Source organism: Polyodon spathula, chromosome 18 (assembly GCF_017654505.1).
Source record: "Polyodon spathula isolate WHYD16114869_AA chromosome 18, ASM1765450v1, whole genome shotgun sequence".
Taxonomy (NCBI): Eukaryota; Metazoa; Chordata; class Actinopteri; order Acipenseriformes; family Polyodontidae; genus Polyodon; species Polyodon spathula.
Genome location: NC_054551.1, coordinates 35,964,683 through 35,978,090, shown reverse-complemented (window position 1 = coordinate 35,978,090; position 13,408 = coordinate 35,964,683). Strand labels below are relative to the sequence as shown.

At 51.2% G+C, this 13,408-nt stretch overlaps 1 protein-coding gene across 1 annotated transcript; it reads right to left on the bottom strand.

Annotated features, from left to right (window-relative positions):
- Nucleotides 1–4,313: 4,313 nt before the first annotated feature.
- On the bottom strand, nucleotides 4,314–11,617 carry LOC121330986 (transmembrane emp24 domain-containing protein 5-like). The gene is made up of 4 exons (XM_041278048.1): nucleotides 11,168–11,617; nucleotides 8,634–8,731; nucleotides 8,052–8,238; nucleotides 4,314–6,706 (listed from the first exon to the last, which is right to left on the bottom strand). Exons 1-4 carry the CDS (start codon nucleotides 11,339–11,341, stop codon nucleotides 6,488–6,490), a joined length of 678 nt encoding a protein of 225 aa, XP_041133982.1. The 5' UTR covers nucleotides 11,342–11,617; the 3' UTR covers nucleotides 4,314–6,487.
- Between the last annotated feature and the right edge of the window lie 1,791 nt (nucleotides 11,618–13,408).

Here is a 13,408-nt window from a genome sequence, read left to right as displayed (position 1 = left end):
TATCTGTCTCTATCTCTATATATGTCTGTCTATCTATCTGTCTCTATGTATGTCTGTCTATCTATCTGTCTCTATGTATGTCTGTCTATATCTATCTATCTATCTCTGTCTGTATCTCTTTTACTAGTTTCTGATTTCTTTAGCTTCTGTTTGACAAAATCAGACACAATTTAGGCAAATTAAAACACAAAGTTTTTATTTCCATGTTTTTTACTTAATAAAAATACATTAAACACATCAGAATAACCCATTTGTAGTTCAGTAAACTCACTCTTGAACACACAGCAACAGCAGACAGAGGCTGCAGGTAATCCCACAGTTTCCTCCAGGGAGCCTCAATCATTTTCCACAGTTCAATACGCACCTTTGCACTGAGGCTGCAGTTTAAAACTAGGCAGTCTAACCCTATTATCTCAGCAGTGTGCTGTGCGTTGTGTGTTGCGTTGTGTGCTGAGAACACTGCAGGATGCCTGCTTTGCTGTAATTCAGTCATTCTACACCAAACCCTGACACAAGAGTGCAGTCTCTGAGTGGCTCCCATACATGTTCTTGCGCAGCTGCTCCAGGAAGCGCCGGTCCATGTTGTTGGCAGGGCAGGCTTGCTGCAGGACCTTCTTTCAGGGCACTGTGTGTGAGCAGCTACCTTCTGTGGAGTGCTCTGTCTGAATAACACGTTTGTACAACACAGGCAGGGAATTCAAATGCTGGAATATCTGAGCGTGAAGCTGCAACTAGCCCTGCAGCTCCCCTATGCAGGTAGAATATCACAACCAGCAGGTAAGGTGCCTGAAACTTGGGAATTTAGGATATAATAACACAAGCTATACATTATAATCAGGGCTTTCATTTTTGCGCAGACACGCTACAGCGCTTGAGGAGAATGTGGGCATTGGGTTGGCTAAATCGGTCTGATTCTGCGCAGAATGATCTCCCTGTTATGGGTGAAATACAAACCGACGCACGATACGCACCGGCTACTGCTGCTAAATCAGCCTCGTCCACTGTCACCATGGAATAAATAGGCTGTCTTAGTTTTCTCTCGGGCTGATCGTTAGTTAAAATAATAAAGACACTAATTAAGTAACTAATAAATACATTTTAAACATGGAGAGAGAGATAGATCCCCGAAAGTGTTGACGGTCTTGTTGGTGAACTCGGCTGCCCGTGTGACAGTCTGAACCTCGGCGTCTTAATGATGTCAGAGCGCCCTCTAGTGGCTTCACTGTAAACTCCTTGTTATAAAAAGGAGATGCGGTTGTTTTAAAATACAGAAGCAATACTCTGCAGTATAAATGTGCTGAGAATTGTGATGAGGAGGGGGAGGGGGAGGGGGAGGTGCCAGCTGGAATTAGACTCCCATTGCATAGCGGTTTGATCTATTCCTGTTTTTACTATGAGTTTAACGAGACACCTAAGCTTGTTACCTACAAACACTGTGGCTGATCAAGCGTGTGCTGTTCAGGTGCAGGTTTGTGTTGAGATTCTGAACAGCCCTTTCCTGTGCAGATGTCAAAGCCTTTGAAATCCTTCCTATTGGTGTGGGGTCTCCACTTAGAAAGGCTTTGCAGAGTTGGGTTAGGGTTAGGGTTGGGGTTGGGGTTGGGGTTAGGGTTAGGGAGTTTAAGTTTGGGGTTGGGGTTAGGGTTGGGGTTGGGTTTGGGTTTGGGGTTAGGGTTGGGTTTGGGGTTGGGGTTAGGGTTGAGGTTAGGGTTATGATTGGGGTTTGAATTGGGGTTTGGGGTTAGGGTTAGGGTTGGGGTTAGGGTTAAGTTTAGGGTTGGGTTTGGGGTTAGGGGTTAGGGTTGTGTTGGGTTTGGGGTTGGGGTTAGGGTTATGATTGGGGTTTGGATTGGGGTTAGGTTTAGGGTTATACTCTGCATTTACTATAGCTTGCCCTGGTTTGTGATATTGTTTTTAGAATTACACTTTGCTGTTTTTTACTATGACACACTTTTCTAAGGGTTAGTTTACCATGGTTTGTTTTTGAATATCCTTTCCCATACCTCTCTGTGCTTTCTTACATCTTGCTATGCTTTTCCTTTGGGAAGCTTATATAAGGGTCATTGCTCTAGTCCAGGTCAGCAACTCTCCCTGGACTGACTCAGCAAACAGGATGTGTGTGCTTCACAAGGGTGGGGTGTTTGCTGTTGTGGGCAGTGCAGGGTCTGGCTACTCCCTGGATCCTGTGAGTGCTCCCTTCCCCCCTCTCCCTCCTCTCCCACGGATGGCCACAGTGCAGATTGACAGGCTGCCCCACACCTGTGCTCGAGCCCTGGAGAACAGGACAGGCAGAGAGACTCTTCACAGCAGAGACTGTACAGAGCAGTGTTTGAAGTGCTTGTATGAAATGAATGCTGCTCCTGTATGATTGCACAGAGCAGTGTTTGAAGTGCTTGTATGAAATGAATGCTGCTCCTGTATGATTGCACTGAGCAGTGTTTGAAGTGCTTGTATGAAATGAATGCTGCTCCTGTATGATTGCACAGAGCAGTGTTTGAAGTGCTTGTATGAAATGAATGCTGCTCCTGTATGATTGCACTGAGCAGTGATTGAAGTGCTTGTATGAAATGAATGCTGCTCCTGTATGATTGCACTGAGCAGTGTTTGAAGTGCTTGTATGAAATGAATGCTGCTCCTGTATGATTGCACTGAGCAGTGTTTGAAGTGCTTGTATGAAATGAATGCTGCTACTGATCGAATCCCACGTCTGGTCATGGTTGGCAGGGCAGAGATGGAAGCCAGGGTTCACCCCATCTACCTCATGAGCTCCTTGCCCTTCAAGCACAACTCCCAGGCATGGCAGCCTCACACGGGCACCACCAGAGGGATACGGAGGCCGGGGGTAAGTGCCAACTGCCTTCACAAAACCAAAGTATACAAGAATCAGCATGAAGCTTGCAGCTGCCCTGCTGCACAGAGTCCTGCGTTTCAGAACTCAGATATATTATTGCAATGAGCAGGTAGATGTAAGGGGGAGTTTGAACAATAGGACCCTTGTAAATGTGTTCTTAATGAACTAACCCTAACCTGTGAGTCTGTCTGGTTACTGTTAGGAGTTACTCATGCAGCTATAAGGGAGGAACAATCAACATCATCAAACTCCCAGCTCCTGATCATTTCAATAATATACTTTATGGCCAGGCTGAAGCTCTTGTGTCCAATGGCTGTGGAGGGGCCGGGCATCATCCACTGCAAAGTGATCGGTCCAGGTGTGGGCCCTATCGCTTCTCCTACTGCTGCTCACACACTGCCCTGCATACACATTGTTCTGCTCACACTGTCCTGCTCACACATTGCTCTGCTTACACACTGCTCTGCTTACACACTGCCCTGCTCACACATTGCTCTCCTCACACTGTCCTGCTCACACATTGCTCTGCTCACACTGTCCTGCTCACACACATTGCTCTGCTCACACTGTCCTGCTCACACACTGCCCTGCTCACACAGTGCCCTGCCCACACACTGCCCTGCCCTGCTGGTGCTGCACGTGTAAAATACAAACTGGTCCCCGTCCACTGCCTGAGACCCTCCTCTTCCTGTCTGCTTTGAAGGTAGGATTGTGAACACCCCTGTCCCCCCCAAACTGCACGGCGGTGGCTGGTGTGACCTCATCAGCTGGAGCTGGGTCCCCCAGAGCAAGGGCTCTGCCACTGTGCCACTGTCACCCCCACTGCAGAGAGGAGCCTTGACACACAGGTAACTTGAGGAACTCATTGCCCTTCTCTACTGGAGATGCTGTCTGTCTATGAAGTGTGGACTCCCCTGCCCATGTGTCTGTATCAGTATGCAATGATCCCCCTGCCCATGTGTCTGTATCAGTGTGCAGTGATCCCCCTGCCCATGTGTCTGTATCAGTGTGCAGTGACTCCCCTGCCCATGTGTCTGTATCAGTGTGCAGTGACTCCCCTGCCCATGTGTCTGTATCAGTGTGCAGTGACTCCCCTGCCCATGTGTCTGTATCAGTGTGCAGTGACTCCCCTGCCCATGTGTCTGTATCATCAGTGCCCATGTGCATCAGTGTGCAGTTACTCCCCTGCCCATGTGTCTGTATCAGTGCAGTGACTCCCCTGCCCATGTGTCTGAGTGTGTAGTCCCCTGCCCATGTGTCTGTATCAGTGTGCAGTGACTCCCCTGCCCATGTCTGTATCAGTGTGCAGTGACTCCCCTGCCCATGTGTCTGTATCAGTGTGCAGTGACTCCCGTGCCCATGTGTCTGTATCAGTGTGCAGTGACTCCCCTGCCCATGTGTCTGTATCAGTGTGCAGTGATCCCCCTGCCCATGTATGCTGAGAATAAATACCTGGACCAGGTTTTTGCTTCCAGCATTGACTTGCATTTATTCCAATGTTTAAATAAAACCTTTACTTTGTGAAACTTTATCATTTTAGATTAGCAGATTTAATTCTACGTAATTATTATTTTTTTGGTTAACTTTTGCGAGTGAGTTACTGAAAGTTGATCCAACAAACTACAGTTGTTTTTTTGTTGTTGTAGGCATAGCAAGCACATCTTCCTTCGTACGTCTCATTTTCTAAGCGTTATTGAAAAAGTGTGGAGTGCATGCGAGGAGGGTGCAGTGTGAACACATGCTCTACTCTGAGCTGGAGAGGACCTCTCTGCTGCACTAAACCAGGGCTTGTCAGCCCCAGCACTCCACCAAAAACTAAAGAAAAAAGATTATTTATATATACACACACACACACACACACACACACACACACCTATATATAATCTCTATGCATTTTAAATCTGTACTGGTTCCAGGGCACATACAAAAGCAGCACTCACAGACTTCAACGTCAGTCTGTACCTGCAGTAACTGATCCATGTACTTTAAAAATAAAACATTATACATGTGAAGTGATTGTAAGAGAACCCTGGAGGCTGAGAGCCATGGCCGGGCACCTCCACTGCACTCAGCACTTCTTTAACTGGGTCTGACACAGACTTGCATCGGCACAATGCAGATGACTAGTAGAGGCCTGCCTTTACAAAGCAGATCTCATTGCCTATAAAATATTCCATTACAAAGGTGTGCTGTAGGGAGTGAAAGACGTAGCTCTCACTGTCAGTGTTGCTGTACTCCGGGGGCGGGGCTGGGCATGGCGGGGCGGTGGACGGGGCAGGGCATGGCGGGGCGGGGGCATGGCAGGGCAGGAGCAGTTACTGCAGTACAGGGTCTTGTCTTTCCAGGCAGAAGCAGCAACAAGCTCTGGAGAGCCTCTATCTATGCAGGCAGACCAGAAAACTATCGTAACAGTCCAATATAAAATTGCACCTCATTCCGTGCAGAAGAGCTGGAACAACTGCTTGAAGGAATCGCTTTGTTTCTGAGTATACAGCTGGCAGTGGGCAGCCGGGATTGAGCAATGACTGCTCTCAGCAGCAGCAGCACAGAGGGTGTGGTTTGTGTTTGTGGCTTCTCTTCCCCAACACAAGGACAGGACCTGAAGGCCAGGCATAGACATGAGGGTGTGATCTTGTGAGCTCCTTTTGCTAGGAGGATCTGGGTAGCAGAAAAAAAACAAAAACAGTGCAGCTAAGCCCATGAAGCAGCAGCCCACTTTCCATGATTCAGTGGGGTATCCCTAAAACGCCTCTCTATCTGAAAGTCTGAAAGACCCACAGAGCAGCTAGAGAGAGAAAAGGCAGCTCTGGGACCCACAGAGCAGCTAGAGAGAGAAGAGGCGGGCTCTGGAACCCACAGGGCAGGTAGAGAGAGAAGAGGCAGCTCTGGAACCCATGGGGCAGGTAGAGAGAGAAGAGGCAGCTCTGGGACCCACGGGGCAGGTAGAGAGAGAAGAGGCAGCTCTGGGACCCACGGGGCAGGTAAAGAGAGAAGAGGCAGCTCTGGGACCCACAGGGCAGGTAAAGAGAGAGAAGAGGCAGCTCTGGGACCCACAGGGCAGGTAGAGAGAGAAGAGGCAGCTCTAGAACCCACAGGGCAGGTAGAGAGAGAAGAGGCAGCTCTGGAACCCACAGGGCAGGTAGAGAGAGAAGAGGCAGCTCTGGAACCCACAGGGCAGGTAGAGAGAGAAGAGGCAGCTCTAGAACCCACAGGGCAGGTAGAGAGAGAAGAGGCAGCTCTGGAACCCACAGGGCAGGTAGAGAGAGAAGAGGCAGCTCTGGAACCCACAGGGCAGGTAGAGAGAGAAGAGGCAGCTCTGGAACCCACAGGGCAGGTAGAGAGAGAAGAGGCAGCTCTGGAACCCACAGGGCAGGTAGAGAGAGAAGAGGCAGCTCTGGAACCCACAGGGCAGGAAGAGAGAGAAGAGGCAGCTCTGGGACCCACAGGGCAGGTAGAAAGAGAAGAGGCAGCTCTGGGACCCACAAAGCAGCTACAGAGAGGAGAGGCTGTATTGCTGTATTTCTAAAAAAAAAAAAAAAAACCCAAAAAACCAAAAAAAAAACCTATGTTTCAAAACCAGTAACAAAGTGGTTGTGTCCTCGTCCCGGGGCGGGTGGTGTGTCTGGGGGGCTGGCGCTACGTGCGGCTCTTCCTCTTGTCCTCGAACAGGCTCCGCAGCAGGTAGACCTGCACCCCTGACACCAGCACCATGACCAGCAGGTTAGTGATGCTCCACAGGTTGACGCGCTGCGAGTTGCTCTCCTGCAGGTTGCGGTCCCGCGCCTCGAAGGCACGCAGCAGCGTCTGGATCTGCACACTCTTACCCAGCCGAGCCTTCACGCTGTTCATCGCATCCTGAGAGAGGGGGAGAGGACAGTCCAGTTACACTGAGCTACAACAGCACAGCGGATTCAGACTAAAGACACAAAATTAACAGTGGTTGAAATAACAAGGTGGCCAGTTTCGGGTTACTGGACGTGTTTCAGCCTGGCTGTGTGAGGAGCTCTGCAGTCACTCTACACTCAGCAGACATTCTAAAGGAGATTTTACAAACAGCAGGTCAGGTAAGAGGCAGACTGATTCCAACTGGTTTACTCATTAATCAGTGACTGTCACCCTGACTTCTCTCATGTTAAGCTGTTCTCATTAAATAAATATTCCCTCTTGAAACTAGAGATCCACACAATACACACAACACAGAGCTGGACTTGCCTGCCAAGAGACAGCCTGAACCTTCCTGTTTGCAGGGCAGAGAGACCTTGCTGTGTAGCCAGGGAGAGAAAACAGCCCAGTGCTACAGCCAATCAGCAGGAAGAACCCACTGCAGCCCAGCACTGTACCCACTGAGCTACTCAAACCCACTGCCCAGCACTGTCTCGATGACGTTACTCGTCAAACCCGTGTGACATGTGCACTGGTCCTGACCAGGTCGTGAACATGGTCACGAGTCGATGACTTTGAGTCACGGTCGCACCGGAAGAGATTGGGTAACTCGATGAGTTTGGGTGACGGGTCGTGACATGGGTGACTCTGGATGAGTTTGGTACGGGTCGTCGTGACCCATGGGTAACTCGATGAGTTTTGGTGACAGGGTTGCGAAAGAGATTGGTAACTCGATGAGTTTGTTTGGGACAGGGTCGATAAAGAGATTGGTTGACTCGATGAGTTTTGGGTGACGGGTCGTGTAACCAAGAGACTTGGTGACTCGATGAGTTTGGGTCACCCAGGTCGTGACATGGGTGAGTCGATGAGTTTACTGTCACCGGGTCGTGAAGACATGCGTAGTCGATGACTTTGGGTCACGGGTCGGAATGATGGGTGACTGATGAGTTTGTTGTGACGTGTCGTGACATGGGTGACTGGTGTGAAACCCACTGCCCAGCACTGTACCCACTGACCTACTCAAACCCACTGCCCAGCACTGTACCCACTGACCTACTCAAACCCACTGCCCAGCACTGTACCCACTGACCTACTCAAACCCACTGCCCAGCACTGTACCCACTGACCTACTCAAACCCACTGCCCAGCACTGTACCCACTGAGCTACTCAAACCCACTGCCCAGCGCCTTCTCTAACCATTGAGCTACTCAAACCCACTGTCCAATGCTTTCTCTAACCACTGAGCTACTCAAACCCACTGCCCAGCACCTTCTCTAACCACTGAGCTACTGAAACCCACTGCCCCCATCCCCATACCAGGATGTCCTCCAGCTTCATGTCCAGCAGATCAGTGCCGTGCACGTACTCCCTCCAGTCCTCGGGGTCCTCCCCTCCCTCGCCCTCCATGTTGTCCAGAATCAGCTCGAAGAAAATGATCTTCTCCGAGATCGAGCTGAAGGAGTTGTCGAAACAGAACATGTAATCCCCATCCTCCGTCTCCACCCTAAAGAGAGAGACAGGAACACACCAGGCATGGGAATACGACTCCTACTGCACAGCAGATTCACTCATTCCAGATTTTACTACAAGCTTCATTAGCCACCATGTGTACAGACAACAAGCTCAGGTGTGTCTTATTAAACTCCTAGTAAAAAACAGGAATGGATCAAACTGCTAAGCAATGGGAGTCGTATTCCCATCTGTGCAGCAGCAAAGGCAACATGATGCATTTACTGACAAAAGAAAAACATAACAATGAAACACAGAAATGTGACATCCTTGCACTGCGATCAATACCCCACTGGTCAGGGAAGGGGCTGGAGCAGAGAACAGGGCGCAGAGGGGTGAGGAGGATGAGCCGGGAGGCCACGCCGATCCAGGAGTTTATTGCTTACTCACGTGTGGACTCCGTCCGACTTCCTGCGATCACTGACCAGCACATTCCCCGACGGAGAGGAGAGATAGAAATCCACATCCAGGCCTGCCCCATCTAGCACCTGAAAGACCAGAGACAGAGAGGAGAGAGCAAGAATCAGCAATAGAGACAGAGGGGAGAGCAAGAATCAGCAACAGAGACAGAGGGGAGAGCAAGAATCAGCAACACAGACAGAGGGGAGAGCAAGAATCAGCAACAGAGACAGAGGGGAGAGCAAGAATCAGCAACACAGAGCTATCAACAGAGACAGAGGGGAGAGCAAGAATCAGCAAAAGAGACAGAGGGGAGAGCAAGAATCAGCAACACAGACAGAGGGGAGAGCAAGAATCAGCAACACAGAGCTATCAACAAAGACAGAGGGGAGAGCAAGAATCAGCAACACAGAGCTATCAACAGAGACAGAGGGCAGAGCAAGAATCAGCAACACAGAGCTATCAACAGAGACAGAGGGGAGAGCAAGAATCAGCAACACAGACAGAGGGGAGAGCAAGAATCAGCAACACAGAGCTATCAACAGAGACAGAGGGGAGAGCAAGGATCAGCAACACAGAGCTATCAACAGAGACAGAGGGGAGAGCAAGAATCAGCAACACAGACAGAGGGGAGAGCAAGAATCAGCAACACAGAGCTATCAACAGAGACAGAGGGGAGAGCAAGAATCAGCAACACAGAGCTATCAACAGAGACAGAGGGGAGAGCAAGGGTCAGCAACACAGAGCTATCAACAGAGACAGAGGGGAGAGCAAGGATCAGCAACACAGAGCTATCAACAGAGACAGAGGGGAGAGCAAGGATCAGCAACACAGAGCTATCAACAGAGACAGAGGGGAGAGCAAGGATCAGCAACACAGAGCTATCAACAGAGACAGAGGGGAGAGCAAGAATCAGCAACACAGACAGAGGGGAGAGCAAGAATCAGCAACAGAGACAGAGGGGAGAGCAAGAATCAGCAACACAGAGCTATCAACAGAGACAGAGGGGAGAGCAAGAATCAGCAACACAGAGCTATCAACAGAGACAGAGGGGAGAGCACTAATCAGCAACACAGACAGAGGGGAGAGCAAGAATCAGCAACACAGAGCTATCAACAGAGACAGAGGGGAGAGCAAGAATCAGCAACACAGACAGAGGGGAGAGCAAGAATCAGCAACAGAGACAGAGGGGAGAGCAAGAATCAGCAACACAGAGCTATCAACAGAGACAGAGGGGAGAGCAATAATCAGCAACACAGACAGAGGGGAGAGCAAGAATCAGCAACACAGAGCTATCAGCAGAGACAGAGGGGAGAGCAAGAATCAGCAACACAGAGCTATCAGCAGAGACCAGGGCAGACAGACAGGAGAGATCAAGTCTCAGTTACACTGAGCATCACGAGAACAATACTTTAGATGACCAGATCCAGCCTGTCAGTAAATTTTCAACCCTGTTTCGTGCACCTGATTGCAGAAATAAAAATGAGTTATTGGTGGGACACACGTCTCTTGTACCTTAAAGGGTTAAAGCATCCAGAGTTAAAAAATGAGCTTTCACACTGCCCCAGCTTTGCACTAAGAGCAGGGAATGAATACATAATAAAATGTTACATATAATCTGGTATGCCAATCTTCTTGTCTACTGGTTTAATCTTCTTGTCTACTGGTTTAATCTTTGTGTGTATACGTGTACTGGTTTAATCTTGTGTATATGTGTACTGGTTTAATCTTTGTGTGTACATGTGTACTGGTTTAATCTTCGTGTGTACATGTGTACTGGTTTAATCTTCGTGTGTACATGTGTACTGGTTTTTATATAATGTCAAATCGATTGTGATTCACACTTTCTGGATGGAAGTGCTCTTTGGTTTGTTTGTTTGTCAAAATGAATAGAGACTGTCTGGAACACAAAACCGGTGCAGTTTTAGAATTGTCCCTAGCTCCCTCCATACGCAAGACAAAAAATACAACACGCTGTCTGACGGAGTTAAAAGCGGTCTTGTCTCACTCGATGGCTGGCGTGCAATATCCACAGCTGTGTTGGGCAAATGTCACCCATACGACCCGCCCCCTCCCCTCTCGTCTCCAACCACGGGGCGGGGGCGGGGCGGGGGCGGAGCCACGATAACCAGGCTGCAGAGTTTCCTCTTATCGTGGTGTTATTATTAGCAGGACGAATAAACCGTAGAAAGCTCAGGAGTCGTCATAATAATAATAATAATAATAATAATAATAATAATAATAATAATAAAGAATAACAACAACAATAATAATAATAATAACAATAACAATACTACTACTACTACTAATAATAATGAGCCGGAATGTAATGAGCAGTTGGAAAAGCATTGCAGAGTGAGGGTTGTAAGTGTTCCTGTTTGTGCTCTACACTAACACTAAGCACAGCAGCAAGCCCTGTGACAGCGTGTTTAATAAACAGATCGCTACACTTAAACACAGCCTTGGCACTCCCTTTGTCGATACGCGCAGGTAAGCGGGATCGGCCTGCGTTTGCGCATCCTTACCTGGTACTCTATCTCCAGCGAGGCGTCCTTCTTCATAGTCTGAAAGAAGCACTCCTTGCGCCCCGCCGGGAGGGTGAATGTGAAGTCGCTGTCCATCGACTGCGAGAAAGCGGCGGCGGAGAGACCCGCCCAGTGCGCCACAGCGACGAGCAGACACAGCTCCCTGACAACCATGACTGAAAATACAACCCTCGCTTCCACTGAGAAATGAATGAACAGTAACCGCCGCCGCCGCCTGGCAGAAACCCGCTCTACCCCGTGTCCTCCAATCACAAAGCGCGCCCTGGGGCTGTACAAGAAGTCATAAAACCACAGACCCCCTCAAGCTATGTCCCTGTTTTGTATTTAGAAACCCGGTTTTAAAACATATCTGTGAGTTCTGAATTGTTGTTTGAACTCAGGCAGGGGTAACGACACCCTGTCAGGAGCGTGACGCATGATGGGATTTGTAGTTGTTTACCTTTTAATGTACATTTAAAAAAAAAATATACTACAAATCCCAGGATACTTTGGTGTATGGAGGAGGCGGGGCGAGAATCGTAGTCGTCTCTGAAATGGTTTTTGATTGGATACCCTCTGGTACTCGAAGCCAAGCTATGGGCGTGTTCTTCCCCCTGAGCTGGCGAACGTCATATGTTCCAACTCAGCGCGAGAGCTGCGGGTGAGGTTGTAACGGCTGCATCACGAGACGGAGGAGTGGCTCGCGCTGATAACCCTCCGCAGAGCGAGCGGGCAGGAGCCTGGAAAAGGAGTCGAGACAGCCGGGGAGACACAGACACACACAGGCGAGACAGCCGGGGAGACACAGGCACACACAGGCGAGGCAGCCGGGGAGACACAGGCACACACAGGCGAGACAGCCGGGGAGACACAGACACACACAGGCGAGGCAGCCGGGGAGACACAGGCACACACAGGCGAGACAGCCGGGGAGACACAGACACACACAGGCGAGACAGCCGGGGAGACACAGACACACACAGGCGAGGCAGCCGGGGAGACACAGGCACACACAGGCGAGGCAGCCGGGGAGACACAGGCACACACAGGCGAGGCAGCCGGGGAGACACAGACACACACAGGCGAGGCAGCCGGGGGAGACACAGACACACACAGACACACACAGGCGAGGCAGCCGGGGAGACACAGACACACACAGGCGAGGCAGCCGGGGAGACACAGGCACACACAGGCGAGGCAGCCGGGGAGACACAGGCACACACAGGCGAGGCAGCCGGGGAGACACAGACACACACAGGCGAGGCAGCCGGGGAGACACAGGCACACACAGGCGAGGCAGCCGGGGAGACACAGACACACACAGGCGAGGCAGCCGGGGAGACACAGACACACACAGGCGAGGCAGCCGGGGAGACACAGGCACACACAGGCGAGGCAGCCGGGGAGACACAGGCACACACAGGCGAGGCAGCCGGGGAGACACAGACACACACAGGCGAGACAGCCGGGGAGACACAGGCACACACAGGCGAGGCAGCCGGGGAGACACAGACACACACAGGCGAGACAGCCGGGGAGACACAGACACACACAGGCGAGACAGCCGGGGAGACACAGACACACACAGGCGAGACAGCCGGGGAGACACAGACACACACAGGCGAGACAGCCGGGGAGACACAGGCACACACAGACACACACAGGCGAGGCAGCCGGGGAGACACAGACACACACAGGCGAGGCAGCCGGGGAGACACAGACACACACAGGCGAGACAGCCGGGGAGACACAGACACACACAGGCGAGGCAGCCGGGGAGACACAGACACACACAGGCGAGGCAGGCGGGGAGACACAGACACACACAGGCGAGGCAGCCGGGGAGACACAGGCACACACAGGCGAGACAGCCGGGGAGACACAGACACACACAGGCGAGGCAGCCGGGGAGACACAGACACACACAGGCGAGGCAGCCGGGGAGACACAGACACACACAGGCGAGGCAGCCGGGGAGACACAGGCACACACAGGCGAGGCAGCCGGGGAGACACAGACACACACAGGCGAGGCAGCCGGGGAGACACAGACACACACAGGCGAGGCAGCCGGGGAGACACAGACACACACAGGCGAGGCAGCCGGGGAGACACAGACACACACAGGCGAGGCAGCCGGGGAGACACAGACACACACAGGCGAGGCAGCCGGGGAGACACAGACACACACAGGCGAGGCAGCCGGGGAGACACAGACACACACAGGCGAGGCAGGCGGGGA